At 50.2% G+C, this 20,938-nt stretch overlaps 9 protein-coding genes across 9 annotated transcripts; 3 read left to right on the plus strand and 6 right to left on the minus strand.

Annotated features, from left to right (window-relative positions):
• Window positions 1-1,705: 1,705 nt before the first annotated feature.
• On the minus strand, window positions 1,706-4,974 carry myoA3 (predicted protein; the record flags this gene model as incomplete). Its single annotated transcript, XM_002181324.1, has 3 exons — window positions 1,706-2,318; window positions 2,456-2,799; window positions 2,851-4,974. Coding segments are annotated over 3 exons (3,081 nt in total), but the record flags the coding sequence as incomplete, so codon positions are not given.
• Window positions 4,975-5,679: 705 nt separating this feature from the next.
• PHATRDRAFT_47082 (predicted protein) lies at window positions 5,680-6,376 on the plus strand (the record flags this gene model as incomplete). The annotated part of the gene is made up of 1 exon (XM_002181156.1): window positions 5,680-6,376. Exon 1 carries the CDS (start codon window positions 5,783-5,785, stop codon window positions 6,374-6,376), a length of 594 nt encoding a protein of 197 aa, XP_002181192.1. The 5' UTR covers window positions 5,680-5,782.
• A 469-nt stretch (window positions 6,377-6,845) lies between these two features.
• PHATRDRAFT_5491 (predicted protein) lies at window positions 6,846-7,475 on the minus strand (the record flags this gene model as incomplete). The annotated part of the gene is made up of 1 exon (XM_002181325.1): window positions 6,846-7,475. A coding segment is annotated over one exon (630 nt), but the record flags the coding sequence as incomplete, so codon positions are not given.
• Window positions 7,476-9,263: 1,788 nt separating this feature from the next.
• PHATRDRAFT_47084 (predicted protein) lies at window positions 9,264-10,465 on the plus strand (the record flags this gene model as incomplete). The annotated part of the gene is made up of 1 exon (XM_002181157.1): window positions 9,264-10,465. The coding sequence occupies exon 1, from the start codon at window positions 9,317-9,319 to the stop codon at window positions 10,463-10,465; it is 1,149 nt and encodes a 382-aa protein (XP_002181193.1). The 5' UTR covers window positions 9,264-9,316.
• Window positions 10,466-10,560: 95 nt separating this feature from the next.
• On the minus strand, window positions 10,561-11,322 carry PHATRDRAFT_47085 (predicted protein; the record flags this gene model as incomplete). Its single annotated transcript, XM_002181326.1, has 1 exon — window positions 10,561-11,322. Exon 1 carries the CDS (start codon window positions 11,251-11,253, stop codon window positions 10,561-10,563), a length of 693 nt encoding a protein of 230 aa, XP_002181362.1. The 5' UTR covers window positions 11,254-11,322.
• Window positions 11,323-12,059: 737 nt separating this feature from the next.
• Window positions 12,060-14,450, minus strand: PHATRDRAFT_21350 (predicted protein). The gene is made up of 4 exons (XM_002181327.1): window positions 14,035-14,450; window positions 12,892-13,934; window positions 12,249-12,739; window positions 12,060-12,208 (listed from the first exon to the last, which is right to left on the minus strand). Exons 1-3 carry the CDS (start codon window positions 14,318-14,320, stop codon window positions 12,395-12,397), a joined length of 1,674 nt encoding a protein of 557 aa, XP_002181363.1. The 5' UTR covers window positions 14,321-14,450; the 3' UTR covers window positions 12,060-12,208; window positions 12,249-12,394.
• A 274-nt stretch (window positions 14,451-14,724) lies between these two features.
• On the minus strand, window positions 14,725-16,351 carry PHATRDRAFT_21354 (predicted protein). The gene has a single exon (XM_002181328.1). It carries the CDS (start codon window positions 16,205-16,207, stop codon window positions 14,939-14,941), a length of 1,269 nt encoding a protein of 422 aa, XP_002181364.1. The 5' UTR covers window positions 16,208-16,351; the 3' UTR covers window positions 14,725-14,938.
• A 270-nt stretch (window positions 16,352-16,621) lies between these two features.
• On the plus strand, window positions 16,622-18,824 carry PHATRDRAFT_28482 (predicted protein; the record flags this gene model as incomplete). Its single annotated transcript, XM_002181158.1, has 3 exons — window positions 16,622-18,144; window positions 18,241-18,615; window positions 18,708-18,824. Coding segments are annotated over exons 1-3 (1,806 nt in total), but the record flags the coding sequence as incomplete, so codon positions are not given.
• A 629-nt stretch (window positions 18,825-19,453) lies between these two features.
• Window positions 19,454-20,758, minus strand: PHATRDRAFT_37198 (predicted protein; the record flags this gene model as incomplete). Its single annotated transcript, XM_002181329.1, has 1 exon — window positions 19,454-20,758. One exon carries the CDS (start codon window positions 20,756-20,758, stop codon window positions 19,454-19,456), a length of 1,305 nt encoding a protein of 434 aa, XP_002181365.1.
• Between the last annotated feature and the right edge of the window lie 180 nt (window positions 20,759-20,938).

Consider the following 20,938-nt stretch of genomic DNA (forward strand, 5'->3'; position numbering starts at 1 on the left):
TTCTTCCTTTCGCGATACCAAAATTTTTTCACACACAACGCAAACCTTCGAAACTTCCGTCACCTCAAAATTCTTGGGGAAAAAATCCGGTGCAAGACAAGAAGTGGTGCAAGATGTACAAATAAGGCGACTGCAGTGGCGGCAATGGAGAGCATGAGTGGATGTCCCCAAAACAGATTGGCAGTGCATACACCAAGCACGGGCCGGTGCCCACTTTTGCGGTTTCGTAATTGCCGAAAGGATCCGATGCAACTCCGCATCGTCCTGAACCATGTCTAAGGCAAGAACTTCGGACAATCCTCGGCTGTCCCAGAACGACGTCCAGCGTTTAGGCTAAATAAGAAAGAAATTCGCTCGTGAGGTTACAACCATGACTCACATTAAAAGAGTCAGAAAATCGTACCTTTTTCCACAAGTAGTGTAATTCTGCCCCTCTACTAACGAGCTGTACAGCACTCTCAATGTCTTTGTGGAAAAGACTGAGATGAAGGGGTGTACAACCCGTCAAGGATTGAAGATTCGGATTTGCTCCATTACATAAAATGCATTGCAGCGACTCGTGAAAAATATTCAATGATCGTAACGTCTCGTTGTGGCATAGCAAATGAAGCGGACTTTGCTTTCTTTCATTAAGGACGTTAGTATCCGCGCCATTCTCGGTGAATATACGAATTAAATCACAAGCATCTGTCGTCTCGAGCTGGGCGGCATAGTGCAACGGAGAGTTGCCTTCGCTGTCTTGATAGTTGAGATCGGGATCAATTGATCCGTTCGGATCAGTAAGAAGCTGAGCGACTCGAGCGCAAGTAAATCTTTCGACGTTCTTTATCCCCTCACTTCGAGCAGGTAGAGCAATTAGATGAAACGCCGTAAACCAGCGGATATTGTCTGCATAATTGACATTTGCATTCCTTCGAATGAGTGCCCGTACACAGGTAACGTCGCGACGCTGGACTGCAAGATGCAAAACACATATTCCGTCGACATTTGGAATATCAGGATTAGCCTTTCCTCGGTCTAACAGAAATTCTGTCATCTCAGCCGTTTCTGATAGATGCAAAGCTGTTTCGCCGTCATCGTCTTGTGCGTTTACTACAGCTCCCTTTGTCAGTAGGACTTCGGCAAAATCAATGTTTGCCGCAAGTGCTGCTATGTGTAGAGATGTCCGTCCGTATTGGTCGCCACTATTAATCAAGACGCACTCATCTGTAGAATTTTTGAGAATTTGGTTGAGAAGTTGGCGATTGCCGGTCTTTATGGATATATGTAAGCGATGAAGCTCGTCATCAAAATTTCCAGTGCTCCTGGCCACAGTTTGAGATCCATGCCCATGTTTGGCATTTCTAGGCGATGAAGATACTGGTACTGTGTGAACTTCCATATCTAACAAGCTGACGTCGGACCGGACTGGGCTCAAGCGTTTAACTGCAGATAGGAATTCACTGCCAAAATAAGTTTCCGAAAAGGAGCCATTGTGTGATCTACTGCTTGACAACTCCAATCGTAATTTCTCCAACTCTTCTTCTTTCTTGGCCATCTCGTTTAGCAATAGCTGTACCTCCGAATCACTACAGATTGATGGCGCAGGTAATTGGCGAGCTTTTTCCAGCTCTAGTTGCAATCGCTGCACTTCGGATCGCAATCGATCAACTTCGACCTTGCCAGACCTTTGTGGGGTTTTACAAATAATCGGAGGGGTTTGTTTCGCGTGCTCAAGCGCTCGACGAAGACGCTGAGATTCCTGGCGAAGCTGATCGCGTTCAGCAGCAACGGTAGACAGGTCTCGAGCTTCGCGGCGCAGTCTGCACAAGTCGCGATAGGCAACACGACCACGGTGTCGACACTGTAGAAGGACCACCGCTTTGCGTAACTTACGAAAAGTTCGAGTTGATGCATAATATTTCCAAGCATGTTGGATCGTCAACACCTTACGGTCCAAAAATAAATAGGCACATAACTGACGGGCGACACTTCCCCTATAAGTACTCTGACACCACCAGGCAACGTAACGCGCAGCTTGCATTGTCCTTCGTGCATCGTAACTTCTCCAGCTGCACTGAATTCTCTCGGCAGCATCTTCGATTCTCTGCGCACGTTCAAGACGGAATGCACCGATTTGTCGAAAGAAGTTTTGTATTAAAACGGCAGCGTACACAGATATATCATAATTGAGTTTCGCGACGATCATTCGTCCAAATGCTTGAATTTTTGAGGCGGCCTTTTCCATTTTGAGTCCTCGTAGGTGTTCCAAGGCTTCAAATGCACGACGACGAAGGAAAACTTTTGTTTTGCCCATTTGCATTCCCAGAAGAGAGATTCTGTTTGAAAAGCATTGTGAGAGCGTGATGCAATAACTGTAACCAGCAAATCAGGGATGACTTACGCGGTAGGACGATGATTCTTGGAAGGGGAGACTGCCTCATCATCCAGAATACTCGAAATCTGAGGGAGTAACTCTTCCACTAAACTTCCGCAAGAGTCACAACCGTTCAGCCCTCGCCCTCGCTTGGTCAGCCGCTTAGCTACCAGTAAACTGTAGCGCTGCACAAAGTGATCGTGAAAATATCGGTGCGGAAATCCGACTCGAGACACTCGAATCGCCTCTAGAACACCAGCACAGCGTAATTGATCGGCAATCACCAAAGGATCAAAGCTATTTGGTACCAAATCGTCATTGGGTTTAAGACACCGGACGTAATGCGGAGCTGTTGATTCTATACGTTTCCGTAGCAACTGTAATTGTGAGCTGAACTGGCTGCCGACGCTGTCCCGTAAGATGGAACTGGCGGCGCGTTGCAACTGTTTCCGGTTTCCCCTCGACATGGCTGAGTTTGAAGCATTCAATGCCACTGATTTTTCACAAAGTATCTTTCCAAGGCCAACCAAAAACGGATTGGAACTCGACATAAGCAGTTCTGTTGTCTCTTTCGGCAAGTCGTCCCTGTTCTTTTCCAAAAAGTTAGCCGTGTTGTATTCAACGGAGCCAGCATAGTGCTGAATTCCAAATGCTAGTATGGCTTGCTGTGATTTGGAAGATTCAAAACGAGGGTGGGCACCGCACTTCTCATAAATAGCTTGAGCGAAAGACTTGTCCGTACATCGGCCCAGCCGGGATTGTTCGTCAAGTACGGACAATATTCCATCGTGACGCTTTTCAATCAAATCAAGAACATCCTGATTGTCAGGAAACGCAATGAAGGACCAGTCAATTCCCTCCTTGTGATATTCTTGCTGTTCCAACTTGAATACAAACCTGTTGAATTGTTGCTGTAACGCCTCGTTACAGTAATTGATGCACAACTGCTCGAAGGAGTTCACTTCGAAGCTTTCAAAACCAAAGATATCCAAAACGCCAATCGAAGCTTGCCATAATCCGCTTGTATCGTGTTGTGCTTGTATCTTTGAGTTGATCTTGCGCACAATAAACGTGAAGAGCGCACCATAGGTGGCCTTGATCAAAGCTTCCATTGCCTTATGTGCCTTCTCCACAGGTAAATTCTTGAACAAGATTTCCCCCCCAGCTTCGATAGCGCAGCTACAGACGGCATTGTTTAAATCCTCGGGATCGACTCCGAGCAAAGCAATTGTCGCAGGCAAACTAGGGTTCGATTCATCCAATGCACTCGCATCGTGACCGTACTCGGTCAGAGTTAAATTCGACGCGTGCAACAATGCGCATACTACCACGAATAGGCCGTGCTGCTCTTCTGTCGAAAAACCAACTGTATCTAAGGCCTGTCGCAAATCGCGGTATGTATCAACATCGCGTACCTGATCGCGGCGATCGAAGGTACCGGACACGGCCGTCATGCGGAAGTCTCGTGGTGATGAGTCGGCAATACCCAAGCTTTGAGCATCTTTTGAAGATAAACCTACCAGGGCTTCGTAGAAAATGTGATAATTCCGTTCACCCGGCGACTGCGAAATCAGCCGAACCTTTTCCAGTAGGTACGTTTCAACCGATGCCGATACGAGAGACCCGTCCCGGAAGGATATTTCAATGAATTTGCCAAAGCGTGACGAATTATCGTTTCGAACGGTACGGGCGTTGCCGAATGATTCCAAAATGGGATTACTCTGAAGTACTTGCGACTCGATGCCTACCCTGGAAGTGTGGGAGCGTTGCTCCGACAGAGTCGCCAGGTAGCGCATAATGATTTTCGTGGTGACGGTTTTTCCAGCACCACTTTCGCCCGATACTAGAATGGATTGATTTTCTCCACGCGAGGCATTGATTTGGAGTGAGCGCATCATGGATCTGTAAGCGTCCTCCGCAATAGCGTAAATGTGAGGTGGTGGGCGTTCGTATTGGGCTTTCGGCGACGACGAGCCGGTTGTGTGCCAGTACAATCGCATAATCTCTTCCCCGTAAATGGGTAACGTTTGGAATGGATTCAATGCCAGAAGAATCTTGCCCGTGTATGTGTAAACGTGGTCTAACTGGTAACGTTGGAGGAGGCAAAAGACTACCGCTGGCTCGTGCAATTGTTCCAAACTGGTCAAGTCTTCCGGTGGCGGTTGCCCCTCGCGCCACCAGGCGTTAGCGACGCAGACTTTGGATTGTTCCCCCGTATTATAGCTGAACGTAACGGTTTCACCATTGAGTTTTCCATTGGCCAGCAGGGGATCATCTACCGTGAGCGTAATCTGTACCGTCTTGGCGAGTCGTGTCGGAGATCCGGTCCATCTGGACGAGGGCGACTTTTGTGCCGGCGATAATGCGTTCGTCTTTCGTAATTTTACGTGTGCAAACGGCGAAGTTGCTTCCGAGGCACTCGTAGCCGTTGCCTCATCAACGGTATTCGTCGAGTTGGTCGTTTGGTGGACAACCGCCCGAACCCATCCCCACTCATCACCGCTTACCCGTGTGCGTTTCCGAGGACGCCAACCCTTGGGTAAAGTCCCGTCGTTACCCAAGACGCTTTCGACCAGGTCGGTTCGGACCCATACGTGTGAATCGTGCGAGCTCGCCATAGAGATATCGCGCGTACTACTAAACGCGACACTCGAGTGGATGGTGGTGCGCGCCAAGGTGCGCACCACGGGGGATGCGAGGTGCGGCTGTCGACGCGCTTACCGCTACTTCTGGAACCAAGAGGAGACTCGTCAGTCAACGGAAACGGTGTGACCACTTTGCACTGGTCAAACTACAACAGTAATGGAACAATGTGAAAAGAAATAGCCTGGAATAGTCTGCTGCAAGGTTAACGAAACAACGGGTTGGTGGGGTAGGTGGATGATCCAGGGACAACTCTTTGTCGCAACCTTGGTCATGGCCGGTCGATGGAACGGGGATTCACTCCGCTCGTTTGAACCATGTGATCAGCGCCAGGTCGTCTTTGTATAATGTATCTCGTTCCCTGAAAGTTCCCGTTTTCTATGAATCCATTGGCAGCACATATATGTATAGGCGTCCAACAATGTGTATTACATACGCCCTTATATATACGAATCGGTTGAAAAGCAGGGCATGCTCGCTGGGGACCGCAGTGAAGTTCGAGCAAATAGAACAGGCGCCCATCGCTTGAACCTCATTCGAATGGCAGGGCAGGGCAGGGCTACTGACAGAGAGACTGTGTCGGGAATGGTTTCACCAGTCAACGCACCAAAACGAATGTAACCGCATCGGATTCCAAGGTTGGAACCGAATGGATCGGCCTCCTCATTCTTGCGTGTGTTTTTTGGAAAAGGGTTCTGCTTACTGTGTAACATACAGAGAGACCACGAGAAATTTCTGGATTGTCCGTCGATACAGGGCGCAAGAGCGACAGCCAATACGACGATGAATCGCAAGCCCTCCCACCGCAACAACACCAACGATACGACCGAGACTCCCGCGGCCCAACCTGTATCGATGGACTATTCCACCCTATTCCCTCTGTCTCGTATTAAAGCGTTGCTCGAACAAGAATCCGGAATCGATTTGATGCAACAATCCAGTTGTCAAGTTGTTAGCGCAACGTCTGCCTTGTGGTTGCACCGTTTGATTCAAAAGGCCCGCCACGCACAATCCACGGCGGAACACGACGATGGGTCGCGTGCTGGCGCAGCAACGAATGTTACAGTGGGAGGACATCATGTCTTGACGGTGGCTGGACTACGGCATATTCTAGAGAATGATCCGTCCTACGCCTTTTTCGACTCGAGCGCAGAGATACTGGAACGGTTTCAAGCCCAAGAGGAATCCGAACGGCAGTCACTTTACAAACCCACGAAAAAGAGACAACGCACAGCGAAGTCGTTTGCACTCAAGCAAAAATCTGTGACGGCATTGGTGGGAGCCAATCTGCAGGAAAGTCACGTGAATGTAGATGAGCTCCAGCGAGCAGGTCGCCGGCAAACGGAAATTGACGTAGACGAAGAAGACTACGATTAGACCAGTACGCCAAGATATTTACTGTCAATGGAACTTGTTTGCTGGTAGTCCAAAATCTTTGCCAGCAAAAGGTGGTTCCTTCTACGTGACAGAGATGGCGTACCAAACAGAAACAGCGTTCTCGACGACTCTTTGTTTTCTATCAAAGAACCATCGTCGATTTCCACACTACAGGGTACCCCCTACATGGTGTATACACCGATCTCACGAAAGCGAAAGGGGCGTCTACAAAGTTACTAGAGAGACGAGACGCAAGAGTGTTCACACATATTGCCTTTAAACCCACTTTCGCATGACACGACAGTGCAACACAATAATTATCCGACTTCTTTCGCGTCCACGCGTGTACAACCTCGGCTCCCTACGCGCGTACTTTCCCTGAACGAGAGGAATCGCTCTTGCTTTAAACACTGCCTGGATAGATTTGGCTCCATGTCTGTCGCATACGGTTACTGAGGTCGGGGTAGTTTTGCTGAAATTCGGCCGGCGCTTCGGCAAAGAGCACAATTATCGCGTTCACGGCCGACGCAATGGTGCTCATGGCGATACTCGTCATGACTAAACCAATCACAAAGCCCAACGCAAAGGCAATGCCCTTTTCGTTGCCACCGGCGTCCTCAAAAAGATCGGAAACGAGCGAAATGATCAACGCGATACTGCCCATGATCCCACCCATAATAACGGAAATTAAAAAGAGCGTATTGTTGATGAGATCGTCCGCAATAACGGCTTCCCAACCACGGTTCCGGAAGAGTGTAAAGACGTTCTTGCCGGCTTCCATGTATCCATACCCGTAAAGGCCAACGTAGATAAAGGCCCACTTGTTAAAGTATTCGACAATGGACGCCAGGCAGGATAGGATGCACTCGGCAATGCAGACCAGAAAATTTCCGTCGTCGTTGGCCCGGGCGGCGTTGGCGAGCATTTGCAACGCCCGAATGACGGCCACGATCAAAGAACCGAAGCAAATGGAACCAAACGAGGTCGTGATGGTGCGCAAAAAGCTATTATTGACGGAAGGCGAGCAGCAGCAGGAAGCGTCTTCCGGTTCAAACCACCAGGTACCCACCATACCGGCGACGGTGACGTGAATCGAGTTCTGGAAGAAAACATAAACGACATCCCAAGGTGAGGGGGTGCTACGGTACGTGTATATATATACATATATATATATATATGTATGTGTGTGCGTGTATCGCGTCCCAACCATGGCGTTACGTACCTGTAGCACTTGATGCGTAAAGAAGTAGGCCACAAAGAGCAAAAAGAGGTAACCGTAATTGACGTCGGTGCACTGATTGGTAACATCGTCACAAGTGTAGGTCTGATCGTAAACCCCCACAAAGGCGACGGCCCACGCCACACTCCAGAGGCCAGCCAGTGCGGTAAAGATGTAGGCATATCCAACGACCCCCCAATTGGCCTTGATGGCGGTACAGGCCGTAACGAGATTGATCGTCGCAAAGGGAATGCGGCTCCAAACGGCCCGGGCGTAACAAATCGAAATGGCAAAAAAGATAATCCCCATAATACCGGCAAAGACACTGCCCGACAAGAATGCGAGGGCAGCCCAGACGCCCGCCATGATGACGACGAAAATAAGTGAAACCTTAATGAGAGTTTCCGGAATGGCCATAAGTATGAGCAATCCGAGGGCGGCCAATACGAGACTCAACAAGGCCGAAATGATGGTGGCAATGACGTAACCTTCGTATTCCACGTTGGAACTGTTGCTGCTTACAGCGTCCGGTCCGTAGGTAAAGGCCACCGCCACAATGGCAATAACGTTGGCGTAGAGTAGGACAGCAAAAATAGGATCGCGGCAACGGGTTTCCTGTGTTTCGCCCTTGCCGGCAAAGTTGGTGGGAGCCGGACTAGCGGCTGCGTAGGCGTTGGCCGTCGCCGGAGGGGCGTGCGGATTCGACACGGCGGTACCCTGCACAACTATGGGAGGCGGCATTTTGGCTGTAGCAAGGAAGGTGTACAACGAAACAGCAGTAGTAGTTCGGAAGCAGCAGCAGCAGCAGCAGTAGTGGATCGGTGACGAGCCCCGTAAAAGATTCGCTAGAGGAACGATCGAAAACGACGAAACTACGCCACTGGGTATTTGGAACGAATGGAGAAAACTGGAAAGCACAGTCGGTACGAACAACACGGCAACCAAATGTGTCTCTTGACGCTTGTCCGCTCTGAGTTACACACACAGTTAATACGCAGAATTTGGTTTGATCGTAGGGACCTTGTTGTGCTAGCTAGGCACGACTAGTGTGTGTGTCTACAGCGGGCGTGACGGCAGCGTGTGTCTGTGTGTGTATAGATCGGTACGGAAGCGGGTTGTCGCGATGAATTCGTGCCCGGTTCCGACGAGCGAGAGTGACACGACCGGTCGGTCATTACATCACCACGGTCAATCGCGCGGGGAGACCGTAGGTAGTCTGGGTACCAAGCAAGATCGTTAGTGGACCCGCGCTTGGCCGAACAACGGGTCTTTTTCCACTTCCAGTCAGGTCGAGCTGGAATAGGCAAGTATTGTGTTCGGTGCGGCTCGATTGGTTTCATATATGTATATATATATATATATAGATGTCGGACGTTCACGGTATGATTGCCGACATTTGCTTTTCCCACAATCTGTCAAGGACGGTACTGTTAGCAAAACCGTTTTTTCGAATTTCGGATCGTACGTGACGATATTATAGTCAGTCACGTCATGTCAATCAAACGCAGACCGACAGATAGGGTAGGGTATTCACGTCGCAGGAACAACACAGCAAGGCGTTTCGGGCCGGACCTGCTTTTACCGTCACCGTGCCCCGTATTCGATAGTGGAGACTTGCCTCGCTCGACAGCTCTATAGCTAGTCAGATACCTCGATCGGTCGATCAATCAAGCAAGCAATCGAGACAAACATACAAACACACACAATAGATAGATACCGGCATGACGGAGGAAACCGACCACACGGCGACCGACGAGTGGGATTGGGATTTTGCAGACGACGACCTTCCGCAAGCGGACGATGGGCCCTCGGTGGAACCGTGCGAGTCCTCCCCCGTCGATTCGCCAATCCAAGCAGCGTTTCCGAGAGGCACCGCCAGTGACACGCCGGAAATCGACTATCGCATCCACGGCAACGACCATGCCTTCAATGATCTTCGTGATCCTTCACGACGATCGATAACCCCTGCTGGGCCTACCGACAATGCGAACAATCTCTCGACCGAGCTCGACCAGCCTATTGTAGACCAAGACTCCGACAATCTTCTGAATATTTCTACCGACTTAATACTAGCTCCAGCACTGACCATCGCGGCTCCTTTACCCAATCATTCACTGCAACTGCTGTTTCAAACGGACGAAAAGACCGTCTCATCGCAACTCCAGCGAGTGGAAGAGAAAACACTCCGGCGACAACAAACCCGGAACAACCAAATTCATCAATTGAGCCACCAACTAGCGATGCTTTCGGCTCGCTTGGCACACGAGCACATCAATCGTGACGCGGCCCTGCACACGGCGTGGAAAACTTCGCTAGTGGAACGCTCGCACCGATTGTTGGACGACTTGGCCTTGCTGCAGGACCGGGATGCCGTGCCTGTGTCCTCGCCGCAACATTGGCGACAAATCCATCATCGGCTGGAAAAGCTGGACACACAAATGACGCAGTCGATGTTTGTCGATCTCCCCAATCTGCAATCGTCTCTGTCGCTAGACGAAGCTATCGATGCTTGGAAAGCCGACGATCGGCTCGCACAACACGAAGCTGACAAATGCCAACGGGCTTTAGTACGGCGGTTCGAGCATTGGGCAGGGATTGTGACGCAACGGCGGTGTGAAAGTTCCGCCGCCAATCACGCAACCTTGACGTTGCTGTCGGAAAATGTTGCCAAGCTTTCCACGGAGGATTTGGACGATCAGCCGAAAATGGCGGAGGATCTTATCCAGCAAATTCGGAATGTGCGTGCTGCGCTGCAGGAGGAGCGAGCGACTCGGAAAGCACAAGACGAAAAATTGCGGATGTTGATTGAAAGGCGAGTGAACGCTCTAAAGGACGCAATTGTGCAAGTTCATGGTGATAACGATTACTAACTGTAAGTTCGTACACAAATTGCATCACGTTTGCGCAAGAGAGCCTTTTCAGAAGCAGAAGCAAGTGTTCACGCTACACACGAACCATTTTTCCTTTAATCGTCATCGTCTTCGCTGCTACTGTCACTCAGATTCATAGACACATCAACCTGGGGTGGCGCTGGCCTGGATGCAATGTCTAAAGCCGATGCTGGTGGTCGACTAGAAGTCGGTCTTATTTCAACTTCGTGATGCGCAACTTCTCGTCGTTTGGGATCTCTGCCGGTAGTCGGATCGTTCAATTCGCTCGGTAATTGGCGTTGGTGTTCCTGTTCTGCTCTGGCTGCCGCAGCCGCGGCAGCCTGTTCTAGTTCCGCGCTTTTCTGTTGTTCTCGTTGTCGTTTCTTGTCGCGTTCCGATTGCCGGGCACGCTCCAGTTGCAGAGCAGCCAAGGCACCCCCGCGTAGCTGGTGCGGTAGCGGATTGGGAGTGGTAAAGCCAACGACGGGAGCATTCGGGTTCCATCCCGCTGGAGCAGAAGTTCGTGACGCCAGGTTTCGAGCGACCGCCAATACTTGATGCACCTGCTCCATACTCGTGGGAATAGGGCGGACACGCGGCTGATTGGGATTCACCTTGCTCGAGCGTAGCCAGGGTTCCACCTTGCGCATCGTCGCCGTTAGAGCGCGTTCCATTTCGACTGCTTTTTGCGTTTTCCATAGTAAGTCCATCTCAACATTGGGAACCTCAACATCCATTGCCTCGACTTCTCCGTCGACCGCGCGAACCACCACTTCTGGAGTCTCCATTACCCTGTCAGCACAAGTCGTCAAGCGATGTTTTCCTTGCGATGCTGTTCATTCAGGCTTCTAAAACAGCAATGTCAATTTTTCTGTCGGACCTTGAGCCATCCGCCGACTGAGAGCAGGACATGCTCGTTGTTCACTATTATGTATCGGAATTGCTAGTACAGTTACACTACACAACGACGATATTTACAATTGCCAGTTGGTTCATGTGCTCCGGCATGGAGTCGGGGAATGTACCATGTTTACTACCCAACGCCAGCCGCAGTTTCTTCTCTCGATAGTGATTTACGAGGTTGAGGATGAACACGTGTTACACAATTAAACGATGGTTAGCGTGATACAATAGTATTCACAGTCATGAATCAGAGGTAGTCTAAGTCCCACTTTAACAGGAGATCGTCTAAAATATAGCTTCGCTCGCGATTTCGTCTTCTTCCAAGGTAAATTTTCCAAAGCGTCCAAATGTCGATTCGTCAAGACGAGCAAGCTCGGCGAGGCCCCTCTCAAAACTCTGGCGGCCAATGATGGTCTGTTCCGGAGTATTGACAAAGTAGGATAGTTGAGTAGGGGAGAGCTTCGACTGAAAGAGATTCTCCATTCCACTTCGGAGTTCCGTCACAGACATCTCTCCATCCCCATTGAAATCGAATAGGTCGTAAAGTTTCTCGGCATCCCAGGCGGTCAGACCAAGCTGCTCACCCAGACGAGATCGACGGAATGCAGCACCAGAGTAGCGTTTGACTGATTTGCACCATTTTTCAACCACGTCATCTGTTCCAGCCCTAAACATGTCTTCTAGCCCGTTTCGAACATCAAATCCGTTGTAGTTTACAACCAGTGCAACTTTTCCTTTCTCGGTAACCTTGGCTTTTAGCATGTCATTGACAACCTGGAAAAACCACTGAATATCTCCTTCGGTATTTAAAGTGATTCCAAACAGATCAAGATACATGATGTGATCATCCTCTTGGTATCGAAATCTGTTGTCGAATGAGCCAAACAAATCCGTCGCTACATTCATCTTGCCTTCTTTGAAGATACGTGGATCCATTTCAGCTAGTTTGGGACTGATTGCTGGTATGAATTCCATCTGGTCCAATATATCCTTCTGCAAATCAATACCAGGGGCAACTCCATCAACTCAATTTTGCACATCAAACTTCCCAGTTCGACGGAAAACAGCTCGCTCGGTAATATAGGTGACTTCTTGACCCCGTCGTACCGCTTCGTCTCCACTAAACGTCTTCTCAAACACACTAGAAACAAGCTTCTTCACTCTACCCTCTTGCTTGATTCCCAGCTTCCCGTCTCCAGGAATGTCCACCTCCAGCCCTTTCGCAGTAAATGCCATCACAAAACCAATACGCCGCGTAGACTGCGTAATGTCGATAAAGCCCCCGGGACCCGTCAGTCGGTCTTTCGACATACGAGACACATTCACATCTCCGTTCTTTCCGATCTGAGCAGCACCCAGAAAGCAAATGTCCTGTTGCAACACCGGACGGCGAAAAGTCACACGCAGTATACCGCAACCAGCAGTTCCCGAGAGTTAGTTCAGGGCCGACACAAATACATTCAACATTCAACAAGCAACAACGAACACAGATTAATCCGCATACCCATCCATATCCTACTTACCAACCCGCCTCCATCGTAAAAGTCGAACATCTGGTTCATTTCCACCATCGCCGTAGCATTGTACGCTGGACCGAAGTTATGCCCAGAAGCCGGCAGACCGCCAAAGACGCCCACCTCCGTTGACAGTGTTATATACTGGAGCATGTCCTCCTCGGCAGCCACACTTGCAATGCCCTCTGGCAAACCTATTCCAAGGTTCACAATCTGGTCGGGACTCAACTTGAAGAACGCCCGACGAGCAATCAACTTTCGAACATCCAACGGCATCTTCTGGACTTCGTCCTGGGGCGTCTTGATTTGACCAGTCAGCGATGGATTGTTACGCTCCACATAGCTCATTGGATGCAGACTGTCGTGGTCCTTCTCGTCCACGACCACTACAGCGTCAACTAACGGCCCAGGGATTGCGACACTTCGGCAAGGAATGGTGCCGTCCGCGGCCAACCGCTTCACTTGAGCAATCACAATGCCTCCCGAGTTCTTCGCGGCGGCCGCCAGGATCTTCTGGTCGCAGATCACAGACTCCTCCTCTATCGATATATTGCCGCGGCAGTCTCCCGTCGTTCCACGAATGATGGCTACGTGGATCGGTAGGGCCTTGTACATCAGATTCGGACGGCCATCTATGTCCAGCTTTTGCACCAGTTTGCTGTGCAACGGACTCTCCAAAGCAGTCTCGTTGGTAGCCCCACCTGAAATATCTGGGTCAATGTAAGTACCAATGCCCACTTCAGTGATATGGCCTGGTGAGTGCGTCGCCTGAGCCCGTATCATACGAGACACCGAGCCCAATGGGAGAGTCCAGGCTTCCACCATGTTTTGGAGAGCCATGTGGGCTACCTTGGGCGTTTGCCCATAGTGGGATCCGATGGTGCGTCGCAGCATGTGTGGCTTGCTGCTGTCTTCGGAGTACTTTCCGAGATGGTTCAGCCCGCGGCTGTCCCAGTCTCCGGGACCTCCGCCAAAGAGCAGCGTCAAGTTGTTGGGATGGCCAGTACGGTCGTACCGTTCACCCAAAGCTTTCAAGACAGCTTCCGCAACGCCTAGAGTCGAAATACGAACAATATTGTGAGACATGCGAGCTCGGATATTGGTACAAACAAACCGAACAAAAACGCAATGGATTGCCTTGGTCCGACGTACCTTGCGCTACGAATCCGGAGCAGGAAACTGTATCGCCATCTCGAACAAGGGCCACCGCATCCGAGGCACTGACCACTTTCTGTCGGACTCGCTGAGGAATCTCGTAGTGTAAACGCTTTTTAGGACTTTCCAAATCGTGTTTGTCCGAAAAAGATCTCACAGACAGCTGAATTGTCGAGACCGAAAGGTAAACTGCGCTTCTTCTATAAACCCTGCTGGCGGATAGTGTGTATTGTACTGTTGACAGCAGCCTTGTGCAAGGCCTCCTCCATACTACCGAAGCCATTATGCGTTATTGCTTACAGGTTAATCGAGGGCAAAACACTGACTGTGACGGAGGGACGGTTCGATGAAAAGGCCTATAAGCTAGAAACTGACCCCGCCAGTGAACAGCCCAAAAAGTGGTACCTACCGCCCATCCTGTCACGGTTGGCGACAAGAAAAAATGAGAGTTCGCATTTTTCGAAAAACCAAATGCAGACTTTGAGCCCGTCATGTGCACAAACCCAAAATGATTTACCGCCCACTTCAGCTTGTGAGCAGTACTCTCCCCCCCCTCTCTCTAGAGTAACCCTAGGCAAAAAAGGAGGCTATCGATGTGAGAACGAAATGAGTCTATTCGTACGATAAAATCTTGGAAAAAGTAGACGGTCCGCTATTATTTCATGCGCTAGTAGGCGCAGCCAATGGCCGGCTTCTGCCTGGCTACACCACGGTCATCGAATGTGGGTAGCACGGTCAATAGCCTCCGTTAAACTGGATGAGCCTGGCACCATGCAGTCTCATTTCTTGCTATATTCCTACGAGACATAGAGTAGGCCAAGTACGTTTAAACATGCTGGAATCAATATTGGTTTTGTTCGTTCCGACTTGCGCGTGCAACAAAAAAAACCTAACAGTATCGTTACACAGCCTTGGCACCCGAAGCAGCAACTTGTGCGACCGTGGCTGTAACACCGCGAGACGTCGTACTGGCAGAGGTCGATATGGAGGATGTCACTACCGCCCGGACCAATGCTGGACGTGCGTATCGCAAGCTGTGCGCCAAATACAGACCGCTGGTAAAAACCACAACACTCCCGAGCTGATGGGCTGCCGCCAACGAAAAAGGTACGTACGTTAGCAAAGTTGTGACTCCGAGGGCGAACTGTCCGGTCGCTGCTATTCCGACCGCATAAAGACCGTTGCGAGCCTGGGGAGTCAAAAGCATGCCACGGTTTCGCGACAGGCCCGCGCCTACCAAATAGAGAGCGGTAAACGCGGTCGTTGTCCCTAGAATGCGGTGATTGAACTGTACCGTGGCGGTATTTTCGGTGAGATTACGTTGCCAAGGCACCAAATCCATAATTTCCGAAGGAATCCATTCATCCCCCATAGTTGGCCAAGTATTGTACGCACGGCCTGCATCATTTCCGGCCACAAGACCGCCTGAAGCAGCCGTGCAAAACGTCAAGCCCGCCAAGACGAGGCTGGTAGATCGAAGCTTCTGCGCGTGACGCAGCGCGTCTTTGCTAAGCTTTTTGACTTGATCCTTTATATTAGCTTCTTGTGGAATACCGAGTATATCAAATCCCGTCCAGAGCAGGGCACCGTAGGTTGCCAGGGCCATGGATAAGTGGGAAGTTAAACGGACGGGACGAACACGAATTTCACGCTTTTCGTCACGCCGATCGTCCCCTAGACCGGATTTTACCATCCACCACCCAACCATACCTTGAGTGCCACCCATGGCGAGTAGTCCCACCATGCGCTTTTGGTACCCCTTCGGTATCCTACCTTTGAATGTAAAGTACATCCAAGGCATGGCAAACGCGACACCAACGAAACGACCGAGCATACGGTGTCCATATTCCCAGGCGTAAATGAACTGGAAATCGGACAGTGTCATTGACTTGCGTTGTTGCCATTCTGGAAAAAGTTTGTATCGATCAAACTCCTTCTCCCAGTCTTTTTTACTAATCGGTGGGAGCGATCCTAGTGGACTCCAGTCCGTCATGGACAAGCCCGATTGCGTCAACCGCGTCACACCTCCCACGTGGATCATGCCTACGACGAGACCAGCGGTTCCCAATATCCATTTGCCCGTGTTCGCGTACGGATTCGATGCCGCTTGACTCACGAGCGGCCATCCTTTGCGGAGAATGGCTTGTGCCGACGCCACTGAAGCGGACATGCGCGCGTACTAACGCGTTGTGGGAGCGAAAGTACGTTTTCGGATCGATTGGAATCGACCAGCGAGATTTCGACTGCTTTGTGCGAGCCTCTGGTCTCTCTGTACATCAAGTCTTGTGAACGTGACGTGATGACGGCTTCACAATGGGAAGGGAACGGGATTTTGTGCAAGATTAGTTTTCGGACCGTTCGGGTTGGTTGCGATGAGCGCGAGTTGATATAGGGGCTAGCACTGACACAGCCGGGTCGAATACGACATTTTTCGATCCTTTTGATTCGCTTAAGTATAGCGGTACGATATTTCGAAGACATATATGAGATCGACGGACAGACAACAAGCATCGGTGCAAAATCAAAGCGCCAACAGTACCCGCAGGTACACTACCAATACCATTCGTGGCACCGCACAGGTTCAGCAAACACCCACTACAAACACTCGAGACAATCCGGAGATACTTCCATATACTCTAGAAGCAATAGAGCAAGACTTACAGTAAAGCAATCATCACATAGACTACATCTGCGTCGCGACCGAAAAGACGGACATTGCACGTCGTCGAAAAGGGTTATTGACGTCGTTTGGGGGAAAGTGATCGCCTTTCGATTCTTATACCACTGGGGATCATGGAAGATATCATGTCCATAACTCCGCTGGGGTCGGGCCAAGAAGTCGGACGTTCCTGCCACCTGCTTGAATTTCGCGGAATGACAATTCTCTTGGACTGCGGCATTCATCCTGGGTACGATGGGTTGAATGGACTCCCTTATCTCGATCGAATTGAGCCTGATCAGGTTGACGTCTTGCTCATCACCCACTTTCATCTAGATCACGTCGCTTCGTTACCCTATTTGACCGAACGAACTTCCTTTAAAGGCCGCATCTTTATGACTCATCCTACCAAGGCGGTGACGCGATTGCTTCTTGGGGATTATCTCCGACTCTTGCAAATGAAAAACGCCAAACCCGAAGACGTACTGTACACGGAAGCCGATCTTCAGTCTTGCATCGATAAGATCGAGCTCATGGATTTTCATACCACAGTCACGGTCGGCGGTTTGTCATTTTACGCGTTGAATGCCGGCCACGTGCTCGGTGCTTGCATGTTCTTTCTCAGTCTCGGTGGACGCAAAATATTGTACACGGGCGACTACTCCATGGAAGATGATCGCCACTTGATGGCGGCCGAAATTCCTGCCGAGTCCCCCGACGTGCTGATTGTAGAGGCCACGTACGGTGTGCAAGTACACGCGAGTCGCGCCGAGCGCGAAGCCCGCTTTACCGGAACCATCGAACGAGTCATATCGCGCGGCGGCAGATGCCTCATACCAGTCTTTGCACTGGGGCGAGCCCAGGAATTGTTGCTCATTCTGGACGAGTACTGGCAGGCAAATCCGCATTTGCAAAACATTCCCATTTGGTACGCTAGTAAGCTGGCTTCTCGGGCACTACGTGTCTATCAAACGTACGCGAATATGATGAACGCACGGATACGCTCCCAAATGGACGTGTCCAATCCTTTCCGATTTCGTTTCATTCAAAATCTCAAATCCATTGACGTCAATTCGTTTGACGACTCCGGTCCTTCGGTCGTTTTTGCCTCTCCAGGGATGTTGCAGTCTGGAGTTTCGCGGCAGCTATTTGATCGCTGGGCGTCGGATCACAAGAATGGTGTGTTGATTGCCGGTTACGCTGTTGAGCACACACTTGCCAAAGAAATCATGGCGCAACCCAAAGAAGTTGTTACACTGGAAGGTCGTCGACAACCGTTAAATGCCCTAGTGGACTACGTCAGTTTCTCGGCGCACGTTGATTTTGTACAAAACCGCTCTTTTATCAATCAAGTGGCGCCGAAACACATTATTCTCGTACATGGACAGAAGGATGAAATGGGACGACTCAAGAGTGCTTTACTGCTACAGTATAAGCAGTTTCCGGAGGTAAGCGCTTTCCGTAAAGAAGAACTTTGTCGTATTTGCGTTGTTTAGCCACTCACAATCTCTGATTTCGGTTGTTGCCGGCAAATCGTGTCTTAGAATAAACGTCCAACGATTACCATGCCACCGAATTTACAGGAAGTCAAACTTAAATTTGCACGTCGGCGATCGGCCAAGGTCATGGGATCGTTAGCAGATCGACAAAAAGAGCCTAAAGAAGGGGAAGAAGTCCGGGGTATTCTTGTCACGCATAACTTTCATTCGAAATTGGTTGCTCCCGAAGACTTAGCCACCTACACTCCCTTGCGAGTCGGCTCGATCGCCAGTAAGCTGCACGTTCCATTTGTTGGATCTCTTGCGACTTTGCGATTATTTTTGACGGAAATGTTTGCTGGGGTATCGGAAAGTACGGAAGAATCAGAGGACTCGACGCGGACCATTTTCCAACTTGTGAACGAGGTGTGTAAACTGAGCGTTCGTTGAAAACGATTAATGCGCGGTCCAAGTCGTCATATATCTCAGTCTCTCACACTTTTCAATGCACTCTATTTCCATCATAATCGCAGGTTAAAGTCACGTTAGGTGCGAACAAGGGAGTAGCGATTGTCGAATGGATGGCAAGTCCCCAAGGTGATATTTTGGCTGATGCTGTTGTCGCGCTGTTAATGCACGCGCAGAGCAGTGCCGCATCAATTCGGCTAACCAGCAAACCGTGCCGACACTACCGAGAATCGGAATTCAACGACATCTCGGGAAGTTCCAAAAAGCAACGTCCAGAAAGTGACGATGAAACATCTGAAAGTCGTTTGCGGTTTCTATATGCGACCCTTCGAGAGCAGTTTGAAAACGTGGAAGCTTTGTACGAAGGTAAACGGGCAACCTTTGAGATTGAGACTGATTGCGGTTTTGGGTCGGATGTTTTGAGTGACGATGGCAAGCTGCATTGTACGGTATCGGTCGAGTTTTCGGACGCTTTGGGCACAGATGCAACAATATTAACGGAATGCAAGGACGAAAAGTTTGCGGGAAATGTCCGGGACTGTCTACGCGGAGTTGCTGCTGCCACAGCTCCTATTAAGCTATGATATGTTTTCTTACACAGTGTATATCGATTTACAAACAGCGATTGTTACAATCATGAATAAAATTGGCACTTGCTTTCGAAGTAGTTGTTTATTAAACCGCCACACCCAATAGTAGCCCCGACAAAATAAACGATTGTCGCAAGCACATCCCAGGTCGTCTTCACTCATATAGTCCCTATTCGTCTAATCGTACCCAACTGTAGCTTCAACAACAGCTCATTTATAACTTAATCTTCGCTACTGCCTTGTTCCTCCTCCGTTCCGGAATGCACTTCCTCCCCAACTCGCAGCGAAAGAGCTCCCTGGTTGAAGGTCAGCGCGACCAGTCCAGCCCTTTGTGAAGCTGCGTGCAAATCTTCCATCGAAGCGTTGTAGTGTGCCGTGACTAGTCGATTGCAAATGACCACTTCCTCTTCTCCTGCAGCGTCGTTCAAAGACGGCTTCACCGTGACTGGAACTGTTTTATTATCGGACATCGCCAAGTCCAGCTTTTCGTTCCAAACAAACGGAGGCCGAAAATCAGAGTCGGTTTTTCCTCGACCTTCCCACGGTGTCTTGAGCTGCTGACACACATCATCGTCCAAAGGTTCAGCGTCCAAGGGACAGTGATTGACCCAAACATTGACCAGAACCGTAATTCGCTGATGCGCGCGTTTTGCTTTTTTCGTGGGCGGCTCATTACCGGGTAACGGTGACGGCGTTCGAAGCAATTCCGGAAAGAAGGTCGCCGGTGCTCCGTGCAACAGACGACCATCAAAGGCTATATGCTTGCCGCACTTGGGATGCGAAAGCCATCCCTGGTCAATATCACCAGCTAACGATTTCTTTTCAATGTCATTCGGAGGTGGTGATCGCTGGTTGAGTACGACTGTCGGAGCCCCCGAGTCAGTCAAGTAAGTGACGGTGGCCACACGAGGATGGAGCAGTAGGTTGGGAGCTTGATCTTCCAAACCGTAGTCGGCATCGAAATGCAAGCCAACTTCGTCGCCTTCGTCGTCAGCCTCTTCTTTTTGTTCCGTAGTCTGGTTTCTTGCGCTATCGTCATCATCCAGAACCAGTGTCCACCACTCGGCACCGGATTGTTCCGACACCATCACTCCGTTTTCCAAGTGTTCCGTATGTTTGCGAAAAATGTCAAGAGCCAAGGCTTCGAGGGCACAGCGCGGCGGCATTTGACTGGGACAAAAATACGTAACACCGGCACTGTAGGCTTGGTCGTCATCCCGCGTGCGGGCCGAAAAGACCGTTCGACAATCGTCCCGGAAGGATTCCAGATGCGCGGGCGCCCAACAGAGTGCGTGTGCGTCCGCCCAGAAGGTTTGTCGCGGAATCGGCTCGTCACCGTCAATCCATGGTCCCGTCTGCGGATGCGGTAGTCTCAAGGCGGGAAACCCTTCGCGAATCACGAAATCGTTGGTAGAATGCTCCCTGCTAGGCAACTGTGGGTTCGATGCGTCGTCCGGTGCGTTACGGATAGGTGCGTTCGTGGGAGCCTCGTCGGCGGATTTGTTAGACTGTGCGGTAGATTGCATATCAGTCGTGATGGTTGGTCGGCGGAGGTGAGGGAAAATCGACAATATAAGGATGTACAACCAACCGACGTTCCCAGGGGAACAAATAACAACAGTAAGCCAATGTTTTTTGGATGGCTACTTCCAAAAAGTGAGAATGGACGTTCGTTGGGTTCCCTGCAATCTTTCGCTTTCTAAGTG

Source organism: Phaeodactylum tricornutum, chromosome 12 (assembly GCF_000150955.2).
Source record: "Phaeodactylum tricornutum CCAP 1055/1 chromosome 12, whole genome shotgun sequence".
Taxonomy (NCBI): Eukaryota; Bacillariophyta; class Bacillariophyceae; order Surirellales; family Neidiaceae; genus Phaeodactylum; species Phaeodactylum tricornutum.